Source organism: Lepisosteus oculatus, chromosome 3 (genome assembly GCF_040954835.1).
Source record: "Lepisosteus oculatus isolate fLepOcu1 chromosome 3, fLepOcu1.hap2, whole genome shotgun sequence".
Taxonomy (NCBI): Eukaryota; Metazoa; Chordata; class Actinopteri; order Semionotiformes; family Lepisosteidae; genus Lepisosteus; species Lepisosteus oculatus.
In genome coordinates this window covers 33,172,811-33,200,656 of record NC_090698.1, presented here as the reverse complement: position 1 = coordinate 33,200,656, position 27,846 = coordinate 33,172,811, and the positions used below count along the sequence as shown (strand labels likewise).

The following is a 27,846-nucleotide window of genomic DNA, read 5'->3' as shown; positions in this document are numbered from 1 at the left end:
ACCACATACAGACAAGCTGTATGTCCCTCACTTGTAATACAGGAGATACTTTATTATATTTTATTTGTTATTCAATATAAAGGTTGAAATAAAAATTTACATTTTACTCACAGGATGTTGTGACCAGTTACCAAGAAATATATTTGAAGTGTTCTTTGGTTTGTTAGTATTTAATATACATTACTATGTATTACATACATAATCACCACTGTCCATTCACCACTGGACTAAATTAAGACATTTAGTATATTGGAGCAACAATAACAATGTCAGCCCCACCCAGATTTTACTTTGTCAGCCCCAATATACTAAATGTCAGAATTTACTATGTAGCTTAAATACTATGTATTTATTGGAGCAACAAAATGTTACAATTCATAAAGTTCACATTTTGTAAACTCTTTAATAAAGGATTGTCCACTAAAATATTAGTTGCAGTACGCTGCAAAAGAGTTTGATGGAAGGAATGTTGGATTTGTTTTGCAAGCCATTTAAATCCTGGTATATAGAAATTCACAGCAGATGTTAAGTCAGTAGTGTTTAATTGATATTAGAAAGTAGGAACAGTTAGAATCCTACATTTGATACATTTCGTCTTTAATTTTTCAAAGAATGTGTCAACAATTTACTTAAATCCAGATCATTTGCATTTTCTCAAAGTCTTCAGTTACCAAAGGAAGGTTCATCATTTTCATATGTGCATGTATTTAGGATGCAATATAAATATAAAATTGACAATTTAAAATATTCGACAATTTTCTTATTTTAAGATTTTGTGGTTATCTGCTTTTAGAGTTTATTTTTTCTGCGCTGTAATATCATTTATTACTTCAATTGTAGCACTTTGACTGAGATATTAATGGAGTATTTTATCTTGTCTGGTGTTATATCCAAGGAGGCATGGAGAAACAGTGGTTAGCATTGCTGCCTTGCAGCGCTGGGTCCCTGGGTTCAGTTCTGTTCTTAGAAGTGGGAAGGTTGCGAGGTGGGGAGTAGGGCAATAATAGTTCAGACAAGTACTGAGGTGCCAAGCCATGCAGTGCCTTATAGGTAAGCATGAGGATTTTAAAGTCCACATGGAATTTGACAGGAAGCCAGTGCAAGGACTCCAGGATAGGAGTAATGTGATCAGTTGCACTAGGCCTGGTCAGGATTCTGGCTGCCGAATTTTAGACATACTGCAGTTTGTTAAAAGTAGATTTAGATACCCCAGCGAGTAGAGCATTACAATAGTCAATTCGAGAGAACAAATGTGTTGTTCAGCTTTTCAGCCACAGTTAGTGATAACATTTGCTGTAGTCTAGCGATATTTCTGAGGTGAAGAAACAATGTTTTGACAATATGCTGCACATGTGGGTCGAATCTTAAGCTAGAATCAAATATCACCCAAAGGTTTTTCAATTTAGACTGAAGCTCAAGATGGCTCCAGTCTGTTAAAACATGTAATATAATAAGCTTACGAAGATGAAGAGTTCCGCTTCTGCATTCTTTGGCAGTGTTACCCGCTATGACCCATTTTGTTATCGGTATCCCCTAAGAATGACTGAAGATGGATGAAATTGGACACTGTCACATCTTTCCTGTTTATCTTCCCTTGCCTTTATGTAGAATGTGGCATTATGACATTTATTTTTAATACTTTGTGATGAATAAGAAATCGTAGACATGAATATTTGAGAATTATTTTGTTACTGATCCCTTATTCATAATGCAAACCAGAAGAGTATAATAAATAAAAGGATTTTGTTTAATATATTGGGCAGGGAGATGGCACTTGGTACAGCTGTGGCTGCCCATATGCGCATATGAAAGCTATTTTCTCATTTTGATTTTTAACAGATCTTAGAGATAATTGAATGAGTTATGTGTATTAAAATAGGTCAGCAAAATTCTGTTTTATATTTGGAAAATGTTGGATGATGGGAAGTGACAGTGTTAGGGACTTTTGAAGACCCTAATCTGAGAGTCCGATACAAATTCTTTTACAAGGGTGACTCGAATAATACATGGGCAGTTCATGGCCTAAAGAAATTGTCAGGGCTTTCCAAAAAAAGGCTATCTCTCTGACCTTTGGTGACCTATTAAACATGCAGTAAATTATCAGAAAGAGTGCACAGCGGTGAAATGTATGGACAAGTATCTGCGCAGGGTGGGAACAATTAATGAATTGGAGAAATGTTTAGAAATGCGTCTGAAAATGCACACAATTTAGTGAAGAAAAGTCTGGGAGACTAACAACCTCTGAAACTCTTAGCTATAGGAATTTGGAAGCTGGTGATGGGGTACAATCTACAGAAATATATATATATTTCAGGTAATGATGAAATATGTATTATTTAAGACTGTTATAGTCATAAATTCATTCAAATGAGCTGGCTTTTTAATTGATATCTATTGGGTTATCACTTGAAACCATTATAGATAAAGTAGTACATATTTTTATACCAGTCCCACTTTCATTGTGTTCCTGAAGGCAGTAACTGGCAACTTATACTGGCATAGTGAAAGTATAGTGGTTAAAGTATAGATGACATTTATGTGCATTTTCAAATTATAACCTTGAATTGAAAGCAGTAGCTCATGGATGAATAAATCACTGCAGGTCAGAAATAGTGAGGTCTTTACTAAACTTAGTCTTGTTGAATTTGTTAAAAATTCCTAAAGGCCTTGATTGGAACTTGAAAAATTAACACTCTACACTGAAAGTAACAAGAGTTCCTCCAAAACAACAGTAGTAGTGTTTGGACCTAGTTCCACCATCTTTGGCACAGCTGCCAAAGTGAATGCTTTTTTGGGAGAATCTCCAGATTATTATGCCTTATCTGCCTAAATTAACCTAGAAGCTCTTGGTGATGAGGACATTCACTATCTTTTCCTTCCTGAAAGGACAAATTGAACAGGGATACAATTTTGCTACAGTTATGAGACATTAGTAAAATAGTTACAGATACTTTGGTCATAGCTTTTGTTATTCTGGTCAAAGTGTATAATGCCTTTCCATTAGATTTCTGGTGCAATGATTCCAATGAATGACCTAATTTAGGTTTACAGAAGGTCTATATTCTTTCAAAGGAGGAGGAGCAGAATGTGGTGTAGTACTGGATACTGAATGTATTCTATGCAGTCATGTAGAATATCCTGCAAACATTCTAGCAATGCTTTTGCAATTCTAGAATGTTTAGTTGTGTTAAACGCTGTTCTTAGACATGATGGGAGTTGTGCTGTTACAATGGATGTATTTGCTATTTTTGAAAATGTGTAGAGGAGCATTGCCCCACCAGGGTGAAGTAAAGTTAACTGATTGACATTCTTCAGACCTCTTCGGAGGTTTTCTGTCCAGCCACGATACTTAACATATTTACAGCAGGTCACATGCACCTAAGTCTTCCATGCATTTAAGTTAGTTTGCTTTTATGGGGTTCGTGCCACCTTTCAATCAGGGTACCTGATGTTGGTGTTCTAAACAGTCTAGAAAAGGGAAATTAAATTTATAAGTCTATCCATGTGTTTTGAGAAAAATCATATGGTTAATAATACAAAGTGTTTAATTTATAATTTATGACAGACCAAGATGCACTTGTGACTTTGTTGCTTAAGCCCTGAATCACCTTAATGTATTAGCTGCAGGCCTCTCACTAGTGATGAGGGGAACATCTGAAGGGTTCTCTGTCAATAGTTCCTCAAACAGTAAGACAACAGCTATGAACAATGCAGTAGTGATAGGTCACGATCAGAGAAACCATTGTGTTTTCCATATGAACATTTTTTTTTACTGGAAAGGAGTATGGATAAGAAACAGGAATAAAAATAGAATGGGAAGGAAAAGCAGAAAATTGCATCTGTCCTTTAACAAGCCCCTAACAGGACAACAGGCTCTAAATGATACAAACTTCCAAAAACATTGTGGAAACACTCTTATATTTTAGCTGAAGTTAAGCTTGAAAATTATGTATAATAAATTCTCATTTTACCATCAGTCTGTTTTTGTAAATGTATTTTAAATAGGAAGTGCACACCCTGTTTATTTCATTCTCTCTCAGCACCTCGGCTTATGGCTTTTCTATTCTGATAGGAAGCCATCATAGCAGTGGCTTTCTATATGAACTATGTGATTCAAATTCTCTTATTACTTTTTCTTTAATGCTGTATTCTGTTTTAACATTTTCATTAAAACCTCTCTCTGGTTCAGATTTGTAAGTATCATTTTTGAAACCAGAGCTTATTTCAAGCTATTTACGTTTCTGGTTTTATCAAGAAGTCTAAATTGCTTACTGCTAATGCCATCTCATTCCAGAGTTGTTTATTCTTGTAATTTGAACAGATGCAATAATATTGGTTTCTTGCTTTTCCGTAGGTGAAAAATGATGACAATGATTTTGGATGGGGGGTTGTCATTAATTTCTCAAAAAAATCAAATGTAAAGGTATGGTCATGTTACTTGCTAAATTGTGTATTTGAAGTGCTTGCAGAATGCTTTATTTCATCAGGATATTGACAATTTACTTTCCATCACAGTGGCAGAAATAAACTGACAACACTTCAACTCAGTATCAGTATTAATGGGTGTCTGTATCAAGTGTATTGTAAATGATAACTGTTAAAAACTGATGCTGTTTTTTATCACTTAGTATACAGTTATATCTGCTATAACACATTTGCATTGTGGGAATTGGGTGTAGCTCAACAATTGAATAAGGGAATATTATTTATATTGTATGGATGTCTTGGGGTCCATGTGCACTCCATTCAAAATTAAAATTGCAAATTTATATTTCATTGTGGTTTCTTTTATTCTTGCATGATTGTTAATTGCTGTCAGGGCATAGAATTATAGTAACTGATCCAACAACCACGCAAAGAAAAGTTAAATGTAATTTTATATTTTTAGGGCGGTAGATTGCTTTCATTCTGTGCATTTTGAATAGCATCTTACATAAGAACATAAGATGGAATTTTTGTGTTATACATTTTTATTTGCATTCTGTCATTAAAATATTCTGAGTAATGTTGGCGAGTTTGGAGACTTACACATTGGGCTGAAATATTAAATGTTTGGATCAAAAACAAAATGGTAGCAGAATTGTAGAAGCCACTGCTCTGCTTTGTCATATTGTGTCTTTATCTCGATGGCATGGAAGGAAACAGAAATGCCCTATATGTGGAAAGATTGATCTTGGTACTGTGTTCTGTTGGTACAGGCCAACACTGGGGACCTGGATCCTCTTTATGTGGTGGAGGTGCTAGTGCACTGCAGCAAAGAGAGTGTCAAGAATGCTGCAACAGAGGCTGCCAAACCTGCCAAGCCTGGAGAGAAGGGAGAAATGCAGGTTAGTGACTCTCCTGTTTTTTAATCACTGATGTAAAGCACTCTGCAACTAAAATAATTATTTTTTTGCAGACACGATGTCCTTAAGCCATAGTGTTTTGAAAGCACATAAGTAGAAATTACAGGGTAATGTATTTAAAACTGAGAACAGGTGATCTTTTAATTTACATGAAGGGTTGTTGATGACCTGGAGTAAGTTCCCCAGTGATGCCGATGAAGCAAATATCCTGGCTTCTTTCAATAAACAGCTGGGTGAGATCTTCATCAATTAACTACCGTCGACTGTCTGCAGTATTCATTTAATTCTGTGCCTATTCTCCAACATGTCGATACTTTGCCTACATTTTTTTAGCATTAAAAGGTGATTGGGATGGCCAGAAAAAAGGTTTGTCGTCTCTTTGGTTTAATGGGTCTGCAATTTTGATTCGGTAGTTTTGTGATATTTTCGTATTCAGGTCGAAGAAAGAGAAAGTGTTGATATGAAAAAAAAAAGTAATACTGCACACTAGTGTCAGTCGGAGGCATTCTTGCAGGGCTTCCTGTCCTCTGTTAGTCCAAAACTAACAAACACCAATCCTGTGATGATGTGCATCTGGATGAATCCCAGGGCCGGGTGTTTACTTTGGCTTGAAGAGCCTTTTCTGAATAAGCCTTTCGAAATGTCTTATTTTTCTTTCTGCCCTTTTGTCCTTGTTCTGATTTCAGCTTGCTTTCTGCTCCCATGGGATCCTTGCCTGCTAGTTAGAACCCAAAAGACAAAACATTTATCACTTTTGCAATATCCACAAAGCCTTGTATGCTTAATACAAATGACAGTGCATATTTGTAAAAGGTTACACATATTAACAATGTTAATGAAGTCAGATCTTTCTTCATCAAATTGGTCTCATTGTTAGCCCAAATCACTAAACACCTTAATCATTTTTTATGTATAATTTTAAATGCATGTGTAGGCACTATAGAATATTCTTCAAATTCTGAATTGATATGTGCTGAGTTGAGTTTTTAGTTGGTACCCATGATAGATGATCATGAGTTGAATGGAAATAGTTAATTGCGCTGTGAAGGACTTGCATCCTGTTTAGGGTGTATACTGCCTTGTGCCAGATGCTTGCCATGATAGGCTCTAGGTGACCGTGACCCCAGATTGGATAAGTAGTTACTTGATAAAAATGTTTTTTCCTTTAGCCAAATAATATATTTGGATTTTAGTAATTAATTAATCCCAGGATTTCAGCCAATAATTTTTTTAAGTCAGGGTATCGACATCAACAGCATGGTTGTGTTGCTTGTTCCATAGTCCCACAACTTTTTTCATTTTTGCTGGTATGATGTGCTTTTCTTTCACTGTTGAATTTGAAGAATTCTGCTGAGCTACCTTTTTCCTTCTCATAGTCATATTGTGTAATTGTTATGCTGAAATGTGTTATACCAGAGTTCAGCAGACCACGTTAAACACATTTGGAACTCCCTATCAGTTGATTAATTGTACATACAATTAATGCATTGCTCTGCATCTCTGCGCCGCACTCACTGACTTCAATCGGGGTGGTCTTTACAAAACCTTGATTCAGCTAAAAATGCTTGGCTCCACTGTTTAAGACTCCATCAGTGTTGCATTAGAGAGCACTGGTGAGCTTTTTTCACCAAGTGAAATTAATTTTATTTCTACTGAAACACATTTTAAAGGAAATGTAATTTTCCTTATTTTATAAACAATGACATTGTTGTTCAATCCAAGTATGCAGTTTTGATAATGCCATTTATTTCATCCTGATTTCAATATAAACATCTTAGAAGACATGTGGTATATTAAGTGCGTCAGCACAGTGTGGTTTAGCAAATTGCCAGAAGAGGCCTTGCTATGCTCTACTTGAGCAACACTAGTATGTACAACACAAAATGTTTTTAATGAATTTTCACTTTGGAGTGTCTGTTAAACTAATTTTATTTTGGATAAGAAATGGTGTACCAGGTGAATGCGGATTTTTTGTTTTTGCAATAATATCACCATAAAACAGATATTGAAAAATGCTACTAAGTAAAATTGTATTATTATTAATGATGATGCCAATTTTACCAATTAAGGCAATTGTACAAATTAGAGTATAGATCTTAAATCTTGTCAGTTTTTTTAGATAGACTGCACAGTATAGCATAAAATAACCCTTTTCTACTCTTTCCTGATAAACAAAAATCTGTTTTATCCTAACCAGTGATTTCTGCTTAAAATATAATTCTTTCAGCAACGATGAGATTGAATATGTGGTAGTTGCCATGCAGTGTTTTTTTTTGTTGTGTAAAATAGTTGTGTTATGAATCATAATACTAAGTGTAATACTTGGCATATTTCTCCAGGCTTACCCGTTTATCACTTAAATGCAGAAAAGCTTTTGCTTCCCTTAACACTTTCTCTGGCTCATTTAAAAAGAGGAGGGTTTTTTTGTTCACTGAGATTAAGGTCCTAGATTATCTGGGGGCTAACTGTAGATGAAGTAATACAATCTCTAATCCTGGGTCCCTTGTATGTGTTGCCTTCATATTTCTGAATGTGCAGATTTATCTCCTCAGATTTTGAAGGTTGAGACTAATGTTTACTGAATTGATGTTTTTGTCCATAGCTTTGTGCCTGAAAGGTAATTACACAACAGCACTTATGCACCATTGACTGAAAAAACTCCAGAATCCTGCTCCTCTCACTACCTCTCAGAGACAAGCCTGCAAATTATATTTTTATTCTCACTTGGTTTCTTCCTGGTGAAACATTTTAATAAATATTCCAATTCAAAAGGGATCTCAAATTTGACCGTTTTTACCATTTGGCATGTAGCTGCTTCTGCCTGGCCTGGGAACGAGTTATGATTTTCTCTGACCTCAGTGGTCTGTGGGAGGTAAGCTGCTCTGGAAGTGTGATTTGAGTGCAGTCTCCAATAGAAACCTTTTTCCAATGTCAGCACAAAAAAAGAACAAATAAGCCCTTTCCTGGAGACTGTCAAAACAAAAAAGTATAGTTCTTAATGTTTTGGGCCCTCCTTTGTAATGCCAGTCCACAATGAGTGCCACGGAAACCTGTGTTGGAGTTAATGGTGTTTGTTTCTTGTTTAGGTTGTTCCTGTGATGCTCCATCTTCTTGCATCAATTAGTTCAGTCAGGCTTTACATCCCCAAAGACCTTAGACCATTTGACAACAGACAAAGTGTCCTCAAATCCATTCAGGTGAGATTATAAATTTGCCTTTGTATTTAATCCTAAATCCAATCTGTTTTCTAAAATAAGAGATGACAATGGCCAATTCGAGACTTGTGCTTGATGGAACAAGTCAAAAGTTTTTAATAAGTTAAGGAAATGGATCTGTCATTTTGTGGTGTAGTTAAATATAGCCAGCAGCCATATCACCCTGCAACTCACAACTGGCAACACACTGAAGCTAAGCAGGTGTGAGCCTGGTCAGTACCTGGATGAGAGACCTCCTGGGAAAACTAAGGTTGCTGCTGGAAGAGGTGTTAGTGGGGCCAGCAGGGGGCGCTCACCCCGTGGTCCATGTGGGTCCTAATGCCCCAGTATAACGATGGGGACACTAAACCGTAAATAAGCTCTGTCCTTTGGATGAGACGTAAAACCGAGGTCCTGACTCTCTGCGGTCATTACAAATCCCAGGGCATTTCTCGAAAAGTGTAGGGGTGTAACCCTGGCACCCAGGCCAAATTTCCCATTGGCCCTTAACAATCATGGCCTCCTAATAATGCCCATGTATGAATTGGCTTCATTACTCTGCTCTCCTCCCCACTGATAGCTGATGTGTGGTGAGCGTTCTGGCGCACTATGGCTGCTGTCGCATCATCCAGGTGGATCCTGCACATTGGTGGTGGTGGAGGGGAGTCCCCATTACCTGTAAAGCGTTTTGAGTGGAGTGTCCAGAAAAGCGCTATAAAAGTATAAGCAATTATTATTATTAAATATTGTACATTCAGTTTTTAAAAATTTCAGAAGTAGCTAAAGCCTTAAATCTAAGCATCTTAGTTATTGGGAAAGTACTGTACGTACAGTTGTATATTCAACCATTAGCAACCCAAGAACTTAGCATGTCAAGCCTCCACAACAAGCTGCAAACAGCTGACTGATGTAACTGGCCTGGGAATGGAGCAGAACATCCAGTAAATAATAACTTGCTACAGCTAATCATATACTGTGTGTTTATTAATTTCTGATTGTGAGATGATCTCTTCCATTTACCATACAGAAATGTAATGGAATACTTTGAACTAGATTTGTTAAAAAAGCATCCTGGGATGGAACCTTTGTTTTTTATGTACAGTGGTGTGAAAAAGTGTTTGCCCCCTTCCTGATTTCTTATTTTTTTGCATGTTTGTCACACTGAAATGTTTCAGATCATCAAACAAATTGAAATATTAGACAAAGATAACACAAGTAAACACAAAATGCAGTTTTTAAATGAAGGTTTTTATTATTAAAGGAAAAAAAAATCCAAACCTACATGGCCCTGTGTGAAAAAGTGATTGCCCCCTAAACCTAATAACTGGTTGGGCCACCCTTAGCAGCAACAACTGCAATCAAGCATTTGCGATAACTGGCAGTGAGTCTTTTACAGCGCTGTGGAGGAATTTTGGCCCACTCATCTTTGCAGAATTCTTGTAATTCAGCCACATTGGAGGGTTTTCAAGCCTTAACCGCTTTTTTAAGGTTATGCCACAACATCTCAATCGGATTCAGGTCAGGACTTTGACTAGGCCACTCCAAAGCCTTCATTTTGTTTTTCTTAAGCCATTCAGAGGTGGACTTGCTGGTGTGTTTTGGATCATTGTCCTGCTGCAGAACCCAAGTGCGCTTCAGCTTGAGGTCACGAACAGATGGCCAGACATTCTCCTTCGGGATTTTTTGGTAGACAGCAGAATTCATGGTTCCATTTACCACAGCAAGTCTTCCAGGTCCTGAAGCAGCAAAACAGCCCCAGACCATCACACTACCACCACCATATTTTACTGTTGGTATAATGTTCCTTTTCTGAAATGCTGTGTTAATTTTACACCAGGTGTAATGGGACACACACCTTCCAAAAAGTTCAACTTTTGGCTCGTCAGACCACAGAGTATTTTCCCAAAAGTCTTGGGGATCATCAAGATGTTTTCTGGCAAAACTGAGACGAGCCTTTATGTTCTTTTTGCTCAGCAGTGGTTTTCATCTTGGAACTCTGCCATGCAGGCCATTTTTGCCCAGTCTCTTTCTTATGGTGGAGTCATGAACACTGACCTTAACTGAGGCAAGTGAAGCCTGCAGTTCTTTGGATGTTGTTGTGGGGTTTTTTGTGACCTCTTGGATGAGTCGTCGCTGCGCTCTTGGGGTAATTTTGATCGGCCGGCCACTCCTGGGAAGGTTCACCACTGTTCCATGTTTTCGCCATTTGTGGATAATGGCTCTCACTGTGGTTTGCTGGAGTCCCAAAGCTTCAGAAATGGCTTTATAACCTTTTCCAATAATCTTAATTACTCTGTTTCTCATTTGTTCCTGAATTTGTTTGGATCGCAGCATGAGGTCTAGCTTTTGAGGATTTTTGGTTTACTTCACTTTGTCAGGCAGGTCCTATTTAAGTGATTTCTTGATTGAGAACAGGTGTGGCAGTAATCAGGCCTGGGTGTGGCTAGAGAAATTGAACTCAGCTTTCCAAAGATGTGATAAACCACAGTTGATTTATGTTTTAACAGGGGGGGCAATCACTTTTTCACACAGGGCCATGTAGGTTTGGATTTTTTTTCCCTTAATAATAAAAACCTTCATTTAAAAACTGCATTTTGTGTTTACTTGTGTTATCTTTGTCTAATATTTCAATTTGTTTGATCTGAAACATTTCAGTGTGACAAACATGCAAAAAAATAAGAAATTAGGAAGGGGGGGAAACACTTTTTCACACCACTGTATGTTTAGCTTGGCGGTACAGTAGCCAGATTGTAAGCCAATAACTGTTAAAGAAATATGTGGCGGTCTATGTTCAGGTCATCCTGGCCCTGACAACAAGTTTTCTCTAGGACAGAGACTGGCACCAGAGTCCAGGCCATGTCTATGATCCTATATCTTCTGAAGTTACAGAAGAGTACCTGAAGAACTAGAAACGCGTAGAAGCAGACCCTGTTTTGTTTCTTGGCTATTTCTATTTTAAGTGACTCCAGGTCAGTTTAGAAGAATTAGTAATTTTGCCAGTAGGTGCCAGCAGTCACATTGTGTTGATTGCTGCTGCCTTTTCTGTATATCTTAGTTTTGCTCAATGCCCAAGAAGGACTGGGTTTCTGCTTTTAAATTGCTATATTTTTCCCTCTTTTCCCTTTTTTCTAATTGAGAACTTCAATAACCACATTCATTTTTAAAACTAAAAATTGTAAATGCGTATTATCCCATCACTCCATCGGGTTAATACTTCTGAGGTGACAATGGACTTGGTACTTGGTTGGCAATATGCACTACTACCTAATATGAATCAATGTATGTTCATCCCAGGAAGTGCAAAAACGTTTTCCTGATGGGATACCTCTTCTGGATCCCATTGACGATATGGGAATCAAGGACCAGGGGCTGAAGAAAGTAATCCAGAAAGTAGAAGCCTTTGAGCACAGGATGTACTCGCACCCTCTACATAATGACCCTAACCTGGACTCCGTGTACAAGCTATGTGAGAAGAAAGCACAGGTAAGCCTTAACTATTCTTGTGGCTTATGAGGCACTGATTGTATCTGCAAACTGTCAGGAACCAGAATTCCAAGTCTATCAAAACATTTAGATTTAAATGTAAGGAACATTTAGGCAGGTGAGAGAGTAGCCTTATACCTGTCCTTGAGTCAGTCTTGACAGTTTTTAATATTTATCTATCTTCATACCATAGGTTTGGTTTTTAAACAGTTTCTAAACTGTATGAAACAGTTGGAGATGAACAAATATCACTAGAGTGAATCTAAAAATAAATACTAATAACTTTAATAGGTATTTTTGGAGACCTGGACATTTTTGTTTTGGTGTTCCTCAGTAAATATAGTTGTGAAAGCGGAGTGTTTTAAGTACCTGTGTTATGTGTTACTTAATTTATTATTACCACTGCATACATAGCTCACACTACATAATGCAGCTGCTACTTAACTTCTAGAGTGTGTCATCCAGATTGAGCATGAGTAAGGACATGTGGTATTACAATTGAGAGCTTTCCTTAAATAGACTGTCATGACAGCTTTAGATTTGGTTATTTGGAAGTTTAAACATTAGATTAGAGAATATCTTTAATCAACAGCCAAACACTCTTTGAAGAACATTAAAATAATAACACATTTCCTTCAGTAAGTGATGTCTCGGTAAATACTGTATTACTTAGTATTCATGACAAGTAATTATGATTTCACATTCCTTTTGCCTTACATGGAAGATGTATAGAGCCCTTCTTTCTCATATCTGTTTGGCTGTTAAACAGCTGTTCAGCTGATAAAAGCTTTCTATTATGGTTTTAATTAAGAAGCCTAATTTTTGAGTTCCATTGTTTTCATTTCATGGTGTGAGTGACCCTTTTTAGTCATTATTTTTAGTTATTATGATGCACAGCTAAAAAGTCACATTCCCATATTTAGTCATCTTATTAAAATATTGTATTTTACTAATACTGTATTTATTTTTATTAGTTTAATATATTGGGTTACCATGCAAATGTAATGTGAGAGATGCTATGCAAAGACCACAATTAATTCTAGTGATTTGATTTTGCTAGACATTTACTAGACATTAGACACATGGAAAATGTGTCCAAGCCAAACCTATGGATCCTCTATTTCCTAACTTTTATCCAATACAGTCTTGTGGAGGGTCTGGAGTCTATCCCGGCAAGCACAGGGCTCAGGGCAAGATGCACCCTGGACAGGACACTAGTCCATTGCAGGGCCCACCCAAACATAAACATGCACACACTCACATAATGGCCAGTTTCCCCAGAAGCCGGTTAATCTACCAGTACATATTTGGACTGTGGGGAGAAATCGGAGCACCCAGGCCACCAGTGCTGAGTGGCAACAATGCTAACCACTGCACAACCATGCTGCCTGCAAAACAAACCGTGTTTTCAGCTACTGATTTCTAGAGCTGTAGTTCCCAACCCTGAAGGAATGCAATGCCTGCTGGTCTTCATTCCAACTGAGCTTTAAAGCTCAGGTCCTAACTGATTACTTATGTGATCTGTTTTTTGTTTATATTATATCGGTTTGAGTTTAAAAAATACCCTGCCTCATTGCTACTGTTTCCACTAATATCAGCATGCAGAACTTTACACAGCCTTCCCTCAGCTTGATTGCCAGTATTTCTCGTTAAACGTCTCCTACCAGGTGATCAGTTTATGATGAACAGACACTGGTAGGAAAGACACTGTATCAATGATCATAGTCTGTGATTAAGAACGCCTGGAGCAAAAACCAGAAGATAGTTACTCCAGGGCCAGGGTTGGGAACAATATGTCTAGAGCTATATCTTGAAACAAGCTACAGTATGACCGTCATTTATATTCATATTAGGTGTTCCAGAAACAACTGTGTCCTTGTATTTGACTAAGTGATTTTAATTTTCTAAATTCTTATGGGTATTCTGAGGGACTTGCACAGAGCTCTTTAGCATTCATGTACATACATTCTAACACCTTTTTGATACATTTGTACATATTTTAACAATATTAGAGTCCCAATTTAAGCATCATTCAGCAGTCTTTATGGGATGTTCTTTGAAATTTCAGATTGCTGGAGACCTAAAGGCAGCAAAGAGAGAGCTGAAGAAAGCCAGGACAGTGCTGCAGATGGATGAACTTAAGTGCCGAAAACGAGTCCTTAGGCGGCTGGGTTTTTCAACCTCCTCTGATGTCATTGAGATGAAAGGACGCGTTGCATGTGAAATCAGCAGGTGAGTTTTTTTCCATTTAACAACTATTTTTTCCCTGAAAATAATTTAGCAACAATACCATGTATTCACTTGAACTGAAACCTTGATGTCTTAGATGGATTTTCTTCCCTTCCTCTGTTTCTATTGCACTTCGGCTTTATACAGAATTAGCCTGGTTATTTCGGAATAGACCATATTTGACAACAGTCCATGTGGCAAAACTCCCACACAGTTTGCTACAGTTTAGAGACAAACGTATTGAGCTTTGGGAGGATCAAGTTACCATCTAGCAATTCTGTTACTCAAATCAACAGTAGGCAACTGTTCCTTACTATAAATATAAATTAATGTCTTCCATATTTTAACAGTAAAAAGGTATGAGATGACTAAAGCCTTTTTAGATTTTTATATGATTGTATCTAAATAGATTTCCCCTGCAGTCTGCTGCATGTGGTATTATATACTGTAAATAATGGAGAATGCAATAAAGTGCTGGATTAAAATTTAGTGTAATGCTGCCAAGTAGGACTTAAACTGTAAAAGGTATTTATTAATTTGGAGGAGAGCTGCTTCATTAGAGTCTATGAAGATAAAATAAAACACAGGTTTTCCAGACATGCTGAATGTTAAAACCAAAGAGAATGACCCATAATGTATTTTCAATATGCACGTTTAAAATTTATAAACGTTTGTTAGTATGTGTTATGGATTTAAATTTACCCGTTGAGCTTTAACCTCAGGACACCTTCATATTAGTTGAACCTAGATGGGGGGGGGTTGGCTCAAGTTTCTGCAATGTGATGGACTGGTATCCTGCCTTGCACACTTTGCTTTTGTGGCAACCCAAAAGTCCATCTCGGTACTTACCAGGTATAAACAGTTTTCTAGTGATGAAGTTATCTGAATTTCCATCCATTTAAGTCTGTGACAATTTTATGAAGTAATTTTAGAATGAAAGTAAAATGACTAATGCGCAGAGTTGTTTTTTAGTTAGTCAGGATGTCAATTATCAATATTGTTGTTAATGACGAAAAAGGTGAAGGTATTATTTTCGGTCTAGATCGTTTTAATATGCTGCTGGCTAGTAAAAACACTGCAATAATTTTTATTCTGCTAATTTTAGTAACATAATAAAAGACTCAAATTGAAAAGGGTTGACTTTAACATGTTGTTTTATGAAGTTGGAGACAGGATTCAGCAAATCATCAGAACTAAATTTAGCAGAATATTAATAAATTTAGTCACAGCTTCTAATTTTGCAGACTCTAATTTCTAGAATGGTGCTGAGCAGAAACACCTTTTGAGTACCGTTTGGTCATTCCCAGAATTTCAGTTCTCACTTGTTTATTTTCCGTTTAAGTCAATAGGGAGTTAAGGTGCTAAATTACTGTATGTTCCCAACTGAAATTCAACTAGTACTGAAGAAACTTTAAATCAGGTTCTTTTATATTCTAACTTTTATCTTCGTTGTTTTACAGTGCGGACGAACTCCTGTTGACAGAAATGATTTTTAATGGCCTCTTCAATGACCTAACTTCTGAACAAGCAACAGCTTTGCTCAGCTGTTTTGTGTTCCAGGAAAATGTAAGCTGTTTTTCCCTTTTCTTTACACAACACACTATAGATGTAACTGTAGCATTGTCAATTCAAATCAATACTTTTCTGAGATGCAATCACAGTGCCCTCCAAAATTATTGGCACCCTTGGTAAAGATGAGCAAACAAGGCTATTAAAAATGTCTGTTGTTTATCAACTTGATCTTACACTGAAAATATGAGAGAAATCTAACCTTTCAGTGAGGTAAAATTATTCAAAGATTTGTTTTCTTAACGTGTCACAATTATTGGCACCTCTGCATTAAGTTCACTCCCTTTGCCAAGATAACAGCACTGCGTCTTCTCTTATAATGCTGGATGAAGTGGGAGAACGCATATAAATGGATTTGTGACCATTCCCCCATACAAAATCTCTCCAGATCCTTCAGGGTACTTGGTCCTCGCTTGTGGACTCTTTTCTTCAGCTCACCCCACAGGTTTTCAATGGTGTTTAGGTCAGGGGACTGGGATGGCCACTGCAAAAGCTTGATTCTGTGGTCAGCGAACCATTTCTGTGTAGATTTGGAGGTATGCTTTGGATCATTGTCCTGCTGGAAGATCCAACCATGACCCAGTCTTAGCCTCCTGGCAGAGGCAGACAGATTTTGATCTAAAATCTTCCAGTATTTGATGGGAGTCCATGATGCCATGTATCCCAACATGATTCCCAGGGCCTTTGGAAGAAAAACAGCCCCACAACATCACAGATCCACCACCATACTTCACAGTGGGGATTAGGTTCTTTTCTGTATGACCTTGACTCTTTTTATGCCAAACCCATTGTTGCCAAAAATCTCTATTTTTGTCTCATTTGACCATAGACCTAAGTTCCAATCAAAGTTCCTGCGATATTTAGCGAACACCAGGCGCTTATGTTTGTGGTTTGACAACAGCAGAGGCTTTCTTTTGGCAAGATTTCCAAATAGTTTGTTGGCATGGAGGTGGCGTCTAATTATGCTTTTTGGACTTGGTGACCCCAGGATGTAACCAACTCCTGCAATTGTCTAACTGTGATCTTTGGAGAAAGTTTTGCCTCTCAAACCATCCTCCTCACTGGGCGAGAGGGCAAAATATATTTCCGTCCTCTTCCAGGCAGGTTCATCACAGGTCCAGTTGTTTGAAACTTTTTAATTATTGCCCTAATAGTGGAGATGGTTATTTGCAGGTGTGAAGCTATTTTTATAGTGATTGCCTGATTTATGAAGGTCAAGAACCTTTTGTTTCATTTCATTTTATGTATTCTCTTATCTTCCCATGTTGATAGATGACTAAGGGTGTTTGGCCTGCATGTCACCTCATGTTTATACCCCAGTGAAACAGGAACTCAAGGATCACCACTTAAAAGTTCCTAAACATATGTGATTAAAAAAGGACAAATATAAACGGGAATATATGTCAATTAGATTTTGTTCATAGGAATTTCTAGGGGTGCCAGTAATTGTGAAATGTGTTTTCGAGAAAAAAATTATTTTTATAAGGATTTTCTTTCTTTGAATAATTTTGCCTCACTGAAAGGTTAGATTTCTCTCATATTTTCAGTGTAAGATCAAGCTGATAACCAACAAGCCTTTTATGCTCATCTTTATCAAGGGTGCCAATAATCCTGGAGGGCACTGTACATTACGATGCGTTAAACAGAACATACTTTGTTCATACAGATTTAATTAAAAATACTATAGTTCAGTACATCCTGACTGAAGGAAGATTCCAATTTCAAGACAGCATTTTGAAATCTTGGCTTGTTTATGCTTATTGATTTTTCTGCTTTTAATTATATCTTTATGTAATTCTGCAATTTTTTAGCAAATGGTAAAGAAATGTCAAAGTCAACGTTTCTGTGTTTATAGAAGCTATGTTTAACTCCAATATGTAACTGTTTTTCAGAAGATCTGTTTGCTTGTTATGTTTTTTTTGGTTCACTGTACTTTAAAAAAAATAGATGGTAGTTGCTTGTACCTAATTATAGAGGAATTTGTTTATTTAATTATTCTGAGTGTTTTAACACGTTAAACAACATAAAACAGCATGCTAGCTCATTTGTGTTTCAACATCTCAAGAGGTCTTGATCCACTCAAGTAAAATACCCTGCATGAACTCTGAGCATCATGAGCAGAGCCATTAAATAGAAAAGGCAATTGGTTTCCTCAGTTGACCCACTGGCGAAATACTATCCTGGGAAATCGAAACACATGGATTCTGCTTCCCATTGGCTGTGTGTCTGAGAGAGTCTGAATGATGCTCTTCAGACTGTGCCAATGTGGATGTGTTTGTGCAGCTGGGAATGGCAGGAGGGCCATAAATGGTTCTTTGACAAAGTAGTTTGCAGTGCTCAGTTATGATGAGACACTGGTGCTTGATCTTAAATGTTATAAAGCACTGCAGTTCAGTTATTTTTTCCCTGTTTTTATAAACTGCCTTGTTCCATGTATGTCACGGCAAAGTGTTTTCTTAATTCTGGGTGCATAAGCTCACTATGTTGCCCTTTTCGCATATGCCTGCCTGTAACTAAAGTATTAACATGTTAAAAACGCTATAAAAGAACTGTATACAAGTGAATACAAGTGTGGTATTGTAGTTATTACACAGCTTCATAATAAGTTCATTTTTACAGCAATGCTGTAAACACCTACATTAATATTTCTCTTTTGTAAATGTAATACCATTATGTCAATGGGAATAATGATCACATTTTTAATGGGGAAAAAAGAAAATGAGGGAAAATTAGGTGCTTAATCATTTTTTTTTAATTTAATAAACAATATACATTATCCACTATTTTCAAATTTGTTGACACTAATCTGTGTGTATTCTGTGAATGGAAGCAAGAGAGGCTCCCATTAATAAAGCTACAGCAGTCACAGCACTGCTTTCTATTTAAAAGTGGAAGGTTTGTTTTTTCAGCACCTAGCTTTTTTGGCATTTCATTTAATGAAAAACTTTTTTCATTAAAAAAAATAATTAGGCTTATAACGTTTAAAGTGTTTTTGTGTCAAGTCTATTACTTTAAGAATCAATTATTAATTTTAATCATTTAGATTCTTCATGAATTGGATTGTAACCTGCCTCAGAAAAGGAATCACTGCAAGTTAAGCTCTGTGTCAACTACACACTCCCAGACACCATCACTTTAGGCCTCTGTTTACGGAGAGGCACTGTGTGTTCTGTGAGCGACTGTGCTCATATCCTAGCAGGATATAATATATATTTACACATAACCTTGAAAGTTGCTTTTTGTAAGAGATATAGTACATATATTCACAGCTGTTTCATAGTTCAAAGTTAGAAGTCTTACGCACCTGTCTGTGACCGATTAATGGTGACTTTATGACCTCAAAACAGAATTAGAAGTTGGAAGAACAGAAGTACAAGTCTTGGAAAGTTGTGCTTTGTATTGTAGTGAAATGACCAGAGTTAATTAAATTTCATATACCTTAATATTCCTTAATTCCTTGTTCTTAAAAATTATACTAATGGGTATATTATGGGTTACAGTGGATCTGTAAAAGAAGTATATGAAAGCAATGAATCCAAAGTTTCATAGTGCTCAGTGTTATGAAAACTGTTTGATTCTTTTCCAGGCCAATGAAATGCCTAAGATGACGGAGCAGCTGGCAGGACCTCTGCGGCAGATGCAGGTATGCCTGTTGCACTAAAATAGTGTTGGATAAACTTTCACGATCTTCCCCTCGTGGTCCTTTTTCTGTCTGTGACACACACACACACACAGCAGCTGGGCATGTCATCTTGGCACAGTGCTGAAAAATGTAGGAAGGCTATTTTAAAGTGTTCTCGTGTCAGACAACAGTTGAGGGGTTGAAAACAGTTATTAGTTATGTTGTTAAGGATACAGTGTGCTACTTATGCTAATATAGTGCTGTATGTACAGCACATAAAATTAGTTACTACAGTTAGATTTGCAAAATTGTAGAACGAGTACTTAGATGTAATCTGTGAATAGTACACACTGGCTAAATATTTAATCTGGAGCAACAGAGCAGCAGATGCAAATGAGTTGATCAACACAGAGATGGGGCAAACTTTTCCAATACTGGGGTTTGTTTTCACAAAGTCAATAAATTTTCATTAATGGTAGAGTGAGAATCAAAGTCTTTAGCTAAGATAGTTGAGAAGGAGAGTGCCTTTATATTTCACTTTTTGTTGAATCACACTGCTACTATGTTTGATCAAATATTTTATGACCAGTTCCATGAAGTTGCCTTTTTCCCCTTCAAAGAGTACAAATAGTGACTCCCAATTCATTTACTGTATTTGTGCGTTTGTGCCTGTGTACGCCATTAAAAGTAATGCATCTTAGAAACCATAGCAGCACCAGCAAGGAATTATTTGTTTAGGGAATGATTTCATTCAACCCATCAAGTTGCTCCCGCCTACAAACAAGTGTAAGGTGGTAGCATTTACAATGTTTTGTTGACTTCTGTAATGCATTCACCTTTTTGAGGTAGTTGTGATATAATGAAATAATGAGCTTTTAGTATGTCATGTTCTACATATTTGTTTCATGATTGGTTCTTATAATGAGTTCCTCAAAGGAGTAGTCAACTCAACCATGTTGCAAGATGACCTTTATATATGTTACAGTGTTTTATTGACTTAAACTCAGCCCATAGTAGTACCAGGGTGGACATGTATTCTAATAAGGAACAGGTAACGGGTTTATTCCACACTGAAAAGAAAAGAAAGGAAACGCAACGTTTCGGCTGTGGAGCCTTCCTCAGGTGTCAATGTATTCTAGTAGTCTGGTACTTTTCTCCATTTATGTATTAGCTGCCTACAAAGTACAATGATTAGATACAACACTATTTTTTAATCTAAGAATTTGCATTAATTTGTTCATTTTAATCTTTTAAGTATGGAATTTAAACAGTTCTTCACCTTTTAAAATTACATTGCTTTGAAGACTTCAGAAAAAAAATGAAAATGTTTTAACTTCCACCTTTTTAAAAAAGGATAATACAAAGATAGTTGTAATTTTATAATTAATGCACTATGCACACAGACCAATAATAGATAATCGTCAATCATTTTAAATGAAGAAGATCTCCTATACCTGAACAGACTGAGAAAGCAATTAGTAGGTATCAAAATCGGCTAAATAGCACAACAAATTGTGCTGTTTTCAAAAGGGCAAACATGATGTGCTGAGTGACATCACTTCCCAGAAAGGATTTTCTAACATCTCAGAATACAAAGCGGCATATACCCTTGTTTAAACAATTTAAACAAATGAGATGGGTTTGGTTTTCCTGCACCATTGTTGGGGAAGCTGATTGATGTCACTCCTGCCAGAAAAGTATTGCTTATCTCAGAAATGAAAGCAGCAGAAACGGTACTTGTAGTGGCTCAAACATAGCACAGTAGATGCATTGGAACTTGCATCTGCCATGCCATGTTGGGGGGCTCATTTCAGTGAGCTATTAACTCCTTCTATCTCGATATTTATCATGAATGTTTTTACGTTTTTGGCTTCCACATACTTCTATCTTCTTGGTAATAATTTTCAAACAAACCTAAACCCTTAAAAGTATACATGGATTCTAATTTGATGTTGCCAGTTAGTACAGTTTAAAAATTTTAGATGTCTGTCTTAAATGTCTTAAAGGACTTTCAAAAACTAAGATAAAAATGGGCCAATTTACAAGTTGCAGTGTAAAAGGCTAAAACCGAACATCGTTTGGTTTTGTATTTAATGTCCTAAATGATAGTTCGTAAGACGTTTTCAGTTTGTCATAAATCGGTGTTCAAAAATGTATATGCAAATCTTTGAGACATACATTTGTATATAAAAAGTTATTAAATTGCACCAAGGAATTGTACAATTAACCTGTTGTTGAAATTAACTTTGTGCAAAGTAAAAAAAAATCTCTTGTGATAACAGAAATTAATATAAATGCATTACATATTCAAACCCAATGATAAAAATTAAGAGAATGTGTTTTCAGTACTTATTATGCATATATATATACTGTTGCAGTTTTATTATTGGGGGATCTCTTTTTATTGATGTTGTAGTAAGTGTCTAAAGCCAGAAATGTTTCCTAATTAGTACTTGTCTAAATCTTTGGTTTCAGGAATGTGCTAAGAGGATAGCCAAAGTATCAGCAGAAGCCAAGCTGGAAGTTGATGAAGAGATGTACCTCAATTCTTTCCGCCCCCATTTGATGGATGTGGTCTATACTTGGGCCAACGGATCAACATTTGCCCAGATTTGCAAAATGACAGATGTTTTTGAAGGTAATCAGAGATTCTAAAATGGGGGTTATGATCATCCAGAGATAGGGCGGAAGAATATAATGCAGCACATCAGAGACAAATGCTCAGTTTTTTACATATGTAACTGCTATATACAGATGGAGTTTTATTTTCTCTATATAGTTTAACATGCTCCAGATATTGTTTCTTGCTAAATTGTGCACAGTGAAAAGCATAACTGCATAACTGCATATTTTTTAGACAGGACAGTTACTTTGACTACAAAATTATTATTCAAATAATTCAAATTGGGGAAAAAAGTAAATTTACTTACTGCAAATGGCTACACATGTAAGCATTGTTTTATTCTTAAGATAAAACTATAATTTTATATATCTTACTTGAAATGTAAACTTTCCCTTGTCTGTGCAATAGAAGTACATTCCCCATCACCTGCTTTATTAAGATCTTGCATAAATGTTACCTGGCTGCCATTCCTTTTGGCACAGAAATGTAATTTTCTTTCATGACTAGTTGTGGAACATTGAGACAGAATATAGTCATAACATGTCCAGTTTCTTCAACAAAGCTGTGGCTGGGCATCCTTACCTGGATGAAGTAGCAATTGGGTACTTGCTATATGTTGTGTGGTGTTTTATTTGGAAGTTTAGTACTTTGTTGCCATAACTAGTTGCATAGAATTTGGTTTGTTGAGCCCATACAATTAAAAGACATACTGTACAATACAAACATACTGTCCTGTTACAAAACCTGTTACCAGTCCTTGTCTTGATAGCATTAACCTGCTTACGGGAGGGGTGGAAAGTAATCAGAAGTTGGGCAGGGTGGGAAGGGTTTTGTTTCAGTCTAGAGAAGTAGAGTAAGTCCACAGGGCAAGGTGGCATTCTACAATTTTGAATGCAGTATACACTACTCTCTCGCCGCTTCTTGTCCTGGACAGAAGTATTGCCATACCACATAGTGATGGAGAAGGTTCATGACAGATCTGTGAAAGAGAGTAATTTCTTCCTGTGACACTCCATATTTCTTAAAATGTCTCAGAATAGCCTCTGATGAGCCTGCATGACCATGAATGTATTGACCTCACATTTTAGACTGCTGGAGATAGTGGTGCCTAGGAGCTTAGTTTTCCATCTCCCCTACAACCAGACCATTGATTTATAGTGGTGAGAGTGCTCCTTGCTTCACCTAGTGTCCATAACAAATTCTGTTGTTTTACTGCCATTTAGCTGCAGGTTGTTTAGGCTGCACCATTCAATTAATTCAGCTTCTTTCCTTTATACCACCTCATTGTGACAGAATGTGAAATACAAGTGAGTACAGGAGAGGTGATAAAACAATCCTGAGGAAATATATCATGGAGCCCTATGGAGACTGCATCATCCACTGACCCACTTGCTCTGTAGCCAAACTGGCGTGGGTCCAAGTGCACATCAGATAGGAAAATGGCTATGAGTCGCTGGAAAACTATCATAACAGGTCTGTAGTCATTGAGGCGGCTCACACTGGTGATTTTGTAGGTACTAGAGTTGTATTCATTGTATTCTAGTAGTCATTTTAAAGCAGTGTGGTACCTTATCCTGCTTAAGGGATATATTGAAAATATCTGTAAAAACGGAAACAGGGTGATTGTCACAAGATTTCAGTGTGGCTGTTGAAACAAGTTTGGGTCCAGATGCTTTCCTACTGTTTCCTATATGTGGAAAAGTCATCTTACATTATGGTCGTGAATGATAAATGGTGAATGGAGGGGCTCCACTGTCGGCGGCATGACGCTTTGTGTATCAGACCTACCAAGGTAGATTTTTGTTAAAGTTAACATGAATTGACAGCTATGAAAAGAAGTGAAAAAATGTATGTTACTGGCTGGCAGTGGTAGTATAAAAGTACTATTGAGGAACAAGAAAGAGGTTTATTCCATGCTGAAAAGAAGAAAGAAAACACAACTTTTCGGCCGTGGAGCCTTCTTCAGGTGTGAAGAAAGCTACGTGGCCGAAACAAGTTTTCTTTCTTCTCTTTTCAGCATGGAATAAACCTATTACTTGTTCCTTTGGGGCCTAAAGCATGCTGATGCAGCTACCCAACCGAACTAAAAGTATTATTGACTTACTGTTACATAGTTTTTAGATCTTTAGTTGACACCTAGAAGGTTGGCATCTCTGGCTTCTTGGAAATGTACACATTCACGTGATTTCTGTGTTGTCCCATACTGAGTATATTTAATATTGACTTTCCCTTAAGTTGAGGGGTGTATATTTGAATTTAAACATAAATAGTAAAAAATGTACCAATATTAACCAAGCCAGATGTTATGGAACATCTTTTGGAAATCCAAATCTGTGCTACATCAAGTCACTTAAAGTAGTTTTTCTTGACATAAGACTCCAGCCATCCATTTTCAGTAAATGCTTTATCATTATTGGGTTACACTGCTTCTAGCAGGGTCAGGGTTCACGATGAATCTCCCCCCTTGATTTAGGTGATGTTATTCCATTACAGGGTGCACTTGTATGCAATCAACTACTCATACATGCATACACTGGCAACTTAGAGACTTCAGTTAACCAGCACAGCATATCTTTGAACTGTGGTAGAAAACCATAATACCGAGACAAAACCATAATATGAGAAATGGTGAGAACATGCATATGCCATACAGAAGGATAGCAGGTACAAACGACTGTACAGCCACAGTTTGGGTTTACTCCATGGCAAAAACTAAAGAAATATGTGACAGTTTGTTGTGCCCATTATTCATATTTAGATTTTCATTGAACCACTAGGCAGAAATAGTGATAAGCACGACAAAGAGATATAAACCTTTACCAAGCAAAAGTCAAGCCAGCTATGGCCTGATTTTCAGTTGCTGTTACTGGGTTGGCACCCCCCTTTTTCCTGTTTTAGTGTTAGTTTTTTATTTCTTTAACTTCATTTGGAGCCTGCCCTGACATTTAGCTGGCAAATACAAAGCAGATATAGTGGACTGATCAAATTACAGTCCAGCTAATGTGAATTCCAGGAACTCTGAATTATCTTAGGGGGGCAAATGCACATTATTCCCCTTGGGAGACTTAGTGGAGTTTGGGGAAAAAATGTGGTTTTATTTGTACAGTTTAAGTGCTTTTTTTAAATGCAGTCATTCTAAATCAGAATCTCTGAGATGAGATGTTTAACTAGTATGTCCTGAACTATTAACTTGTGATTCACTGTTTTATTCAGCTATTGTTGTACAGGTCAAAGTATAGCCCAGTAATGCCAAAAGCTCTTTTGGTGTGTTCAGTTGAAATATTTTCTCTTTAAGATTTTAGACATGTAGAAAATTCTTAGTGGATTTTTGGGAGAAAGTTTTTTTTTTTGGTTGAAGGGTTCAAACATGCATAAGAAGTTCGGGAAAATGAATTCACACCGAAATAAGATTGGGAACCCTGTATTGGAATCCTACATTCCTCTGTCAAAAGTTGGAATTTTGTACAACCTCCCAAAACATAAAGGTGTTAGATCTGTAACATTTCTTTAAAAACTGCTTCAGAATATGAAAAACAAAAGGTTTATAACCAACACATTTTAGAATTGTTTTAACTGTTTTAAAACAGCAAATTGTTTATTTATCACAGATATTGTGGTCTTTGATCTCTAATTCAATGTGCATATTACCCCACACTTTAGTACATTAAATAAAAGTACTTTTTACACTTGACAAGTGGCATCAGGGAAAAAAATATTTGTAGTCATAATTTCTCGTCATGTTTTTTAAAACATTAATTTCAAGCAGTTGACTTGAAAATCTTTATCTTTTAAGTTGCTATATTGCCAGCAATATGCACTGCTGTAAATTATAACCTTGTTTATGCCAAAATCAGAAAAAAATTTCTACAGGAAGCTGAAGTTTTTTAGGTTTAAAGCTCTTTTTTACTGTCGATTGAACAAGACTGGGAATATTTGTAACTAGGAAAACAATCACATGTACCTTGTACCTTAATGTCCATGATGCTGGCTCAATGTACCTATAGTTTTTCTGCTTTTCTAAGAGTGTGTATTTAGGCAGTGGGCATAACCTCATAAGAATCAATTAAAAGTTGCTTAAAAGGTTAGTCTACCATGTGCAGCCAGTACAGCCTGCATGCACGGTGGCATAGAGTCTACCAGCATGGACTTTTTGCAAGAGGGATGTGACAACTTTCTTTCATGAGAAAGTCAATCATGGAAAACATCTCAGACTTCATTTCAGAAACAAAAATGAGGCACTGTTTCAGAATATTCCATAAATGCCCAATTATGTTGTGATCTGGTGAACAAAGAGACCATGACATATGAATAATATCAGTGTCATGCTCATCAAAGCATTTGACAACCACACATGCTCTGTGGATGTCAGCACTGTCATCCTGGAAGACATCCCTCCCAGCAGGAGAGAAATGTTGCAAAATGGGGTGAAGATAATCATTCCATACCACTAAGCAGCAATTGGCTTGCCTTCTAAGGCAATGATTTCACCCATACCCAAACATGCTAGGAAAATGTGACACAACGGTATGGAACCAACAGAGCCCTTCATTGTTGGGACCTACCTCTCTGGGCTGTAGAACCATATGTGTGTCTGTTTGTTTGTCATGGTGAACATGATGAGGAATAACTCATCTGTCATTTCCCTGCTACTTGGTAGCCTCTTGCCTGTAGTCTTTGCACCACTGGACTTGTGGAATTCTGGATGGACCCTTTTCTGGTGAAACTGGCTGCACTCACCATAGGATACAATTTGCAGTCAGTTGATCTTGCTCACCTGTTTTGCTTTGAATTTCAAATTAATACACCGATATCTAAATCCGGAGTTTGAGGTTCCGCCCACAGTTGCCCTTTGCTGATGATGTCCTTCCTTTGGGCTTCCATGCTGGCTTCGCCATTGCTCACGAAACATCAGCAAGTTGAGCTTGCTGTCTTGGTCATTGAAGCTCCTTCCAAATGTGCCCCAATAATTACCACTTTTTCTAAGTCACCAAGGTTTCCTTTTATAGCCATGTTAGCTATATAGGCACCATGCCAGTCCAGAATTTATACATGATGTTCAGCTTCCTTTTATTTTATTTGCCTAATAAAAACATGAACCACATGTGGAAGCCCTCAATTTCAAAATACTTGGTGTCCCTCATTTACCCAGGTGTTTCATTTTTTTGGACTTACCTCTGTATTTCTAATATATATATATAAATCTATAAATATATGCAATTAGTGTAATCTATATGCTTTTAGTTACATTAGTATAATAGTAATGGACTTTTTTGATGTAGTACATCAGTAAGAAACCAGATTGTACACAAGTGACAACTCTGTACCTTCATAACATTCATTGCACCTACTGATTCCAACTGTCCACAGGCAGCATTATCCGGTGTATGAGACGTTTGGAGGAGCTGCTGAGACAAATGTGTCAGGCCGCAAAGGCCATAGGAAACACTGAGTTGGAAAACAAGTTTGCAGAAGGTAAGTTTTTTTTTTCTTTTATCTACTTATAAGAAAAATGTGACATAGTATGTACAATGCAGATACATAGAATGGGAGCTCCTTGGGGGTTTTGAGTCTAGTGGGTTACATTCTGTGCAAGCATGATATATACAGTACTTATTATATAATATTTTTATAATACTGTGTTTACTGACATTTGGTAATGTTAAAAGCCAGCTAAAGAAGTTTTGGTACATTTTGTATGTAATTAAGAGATTGAGTTTTCTTTGATCTTTGTAATAGACTTTTAGAAATATCTAAACAATATTTACTAATTGACCGTCACAC

The 27,846-nt window shown here is 36.8% G+C and overlaps 1 protein-coding gene across 1 annotated transcript in view; it reads left to right on the top strand.

The window, feature by feature from the left end:
- mtrex (Mtr4 exosome RNA helicase) overlaps positions 1 to 27,846 on the top strand; it is a 59,165-nt gene that overhangs the window by 29,674 nt on the left and 1,645 nt on the right. Inside the window, exons 18-26 of the mRNA XM_006627004.3 lie at positions 4,355 to 4,423; positions 5,199 to 5,327; positions 8,432 to 8,542; positions 11,834 to 12,022; positions 14,091 to 14,254; positions 15,712 to 15,817; positions 19,407 to 19,463; positions 21,918 to 22,080; positions 27,433 to 27,537. Of these exons, the coding sequence (XP_006627067.1) occupies positions 4,355 to 4,423; positions 5,199 to 5,327; positions 8,432 to 8,542; positions 11,834 to 12,022; positions 14,091 to 14,254; positions 15,712 to 15,817; positions 19,407 to 19,463; positions 21,918 to 22,080; positions 27,433 to 27,537 (1,093 nt within the window). The remainder of the gene's footprint in view (positions 1 to 4,354; positions 4,424 to 5,198; positions 5,328 to 8,431; positions 8,543 to 11,833; positions 12,023 to 14,090; positions 14,255 to 15,711; positions 15,818 to 19,406; positions 19,464 to 21,917; positions 22,081 to 27,432; positions 27,538 to 27,846) is intronic.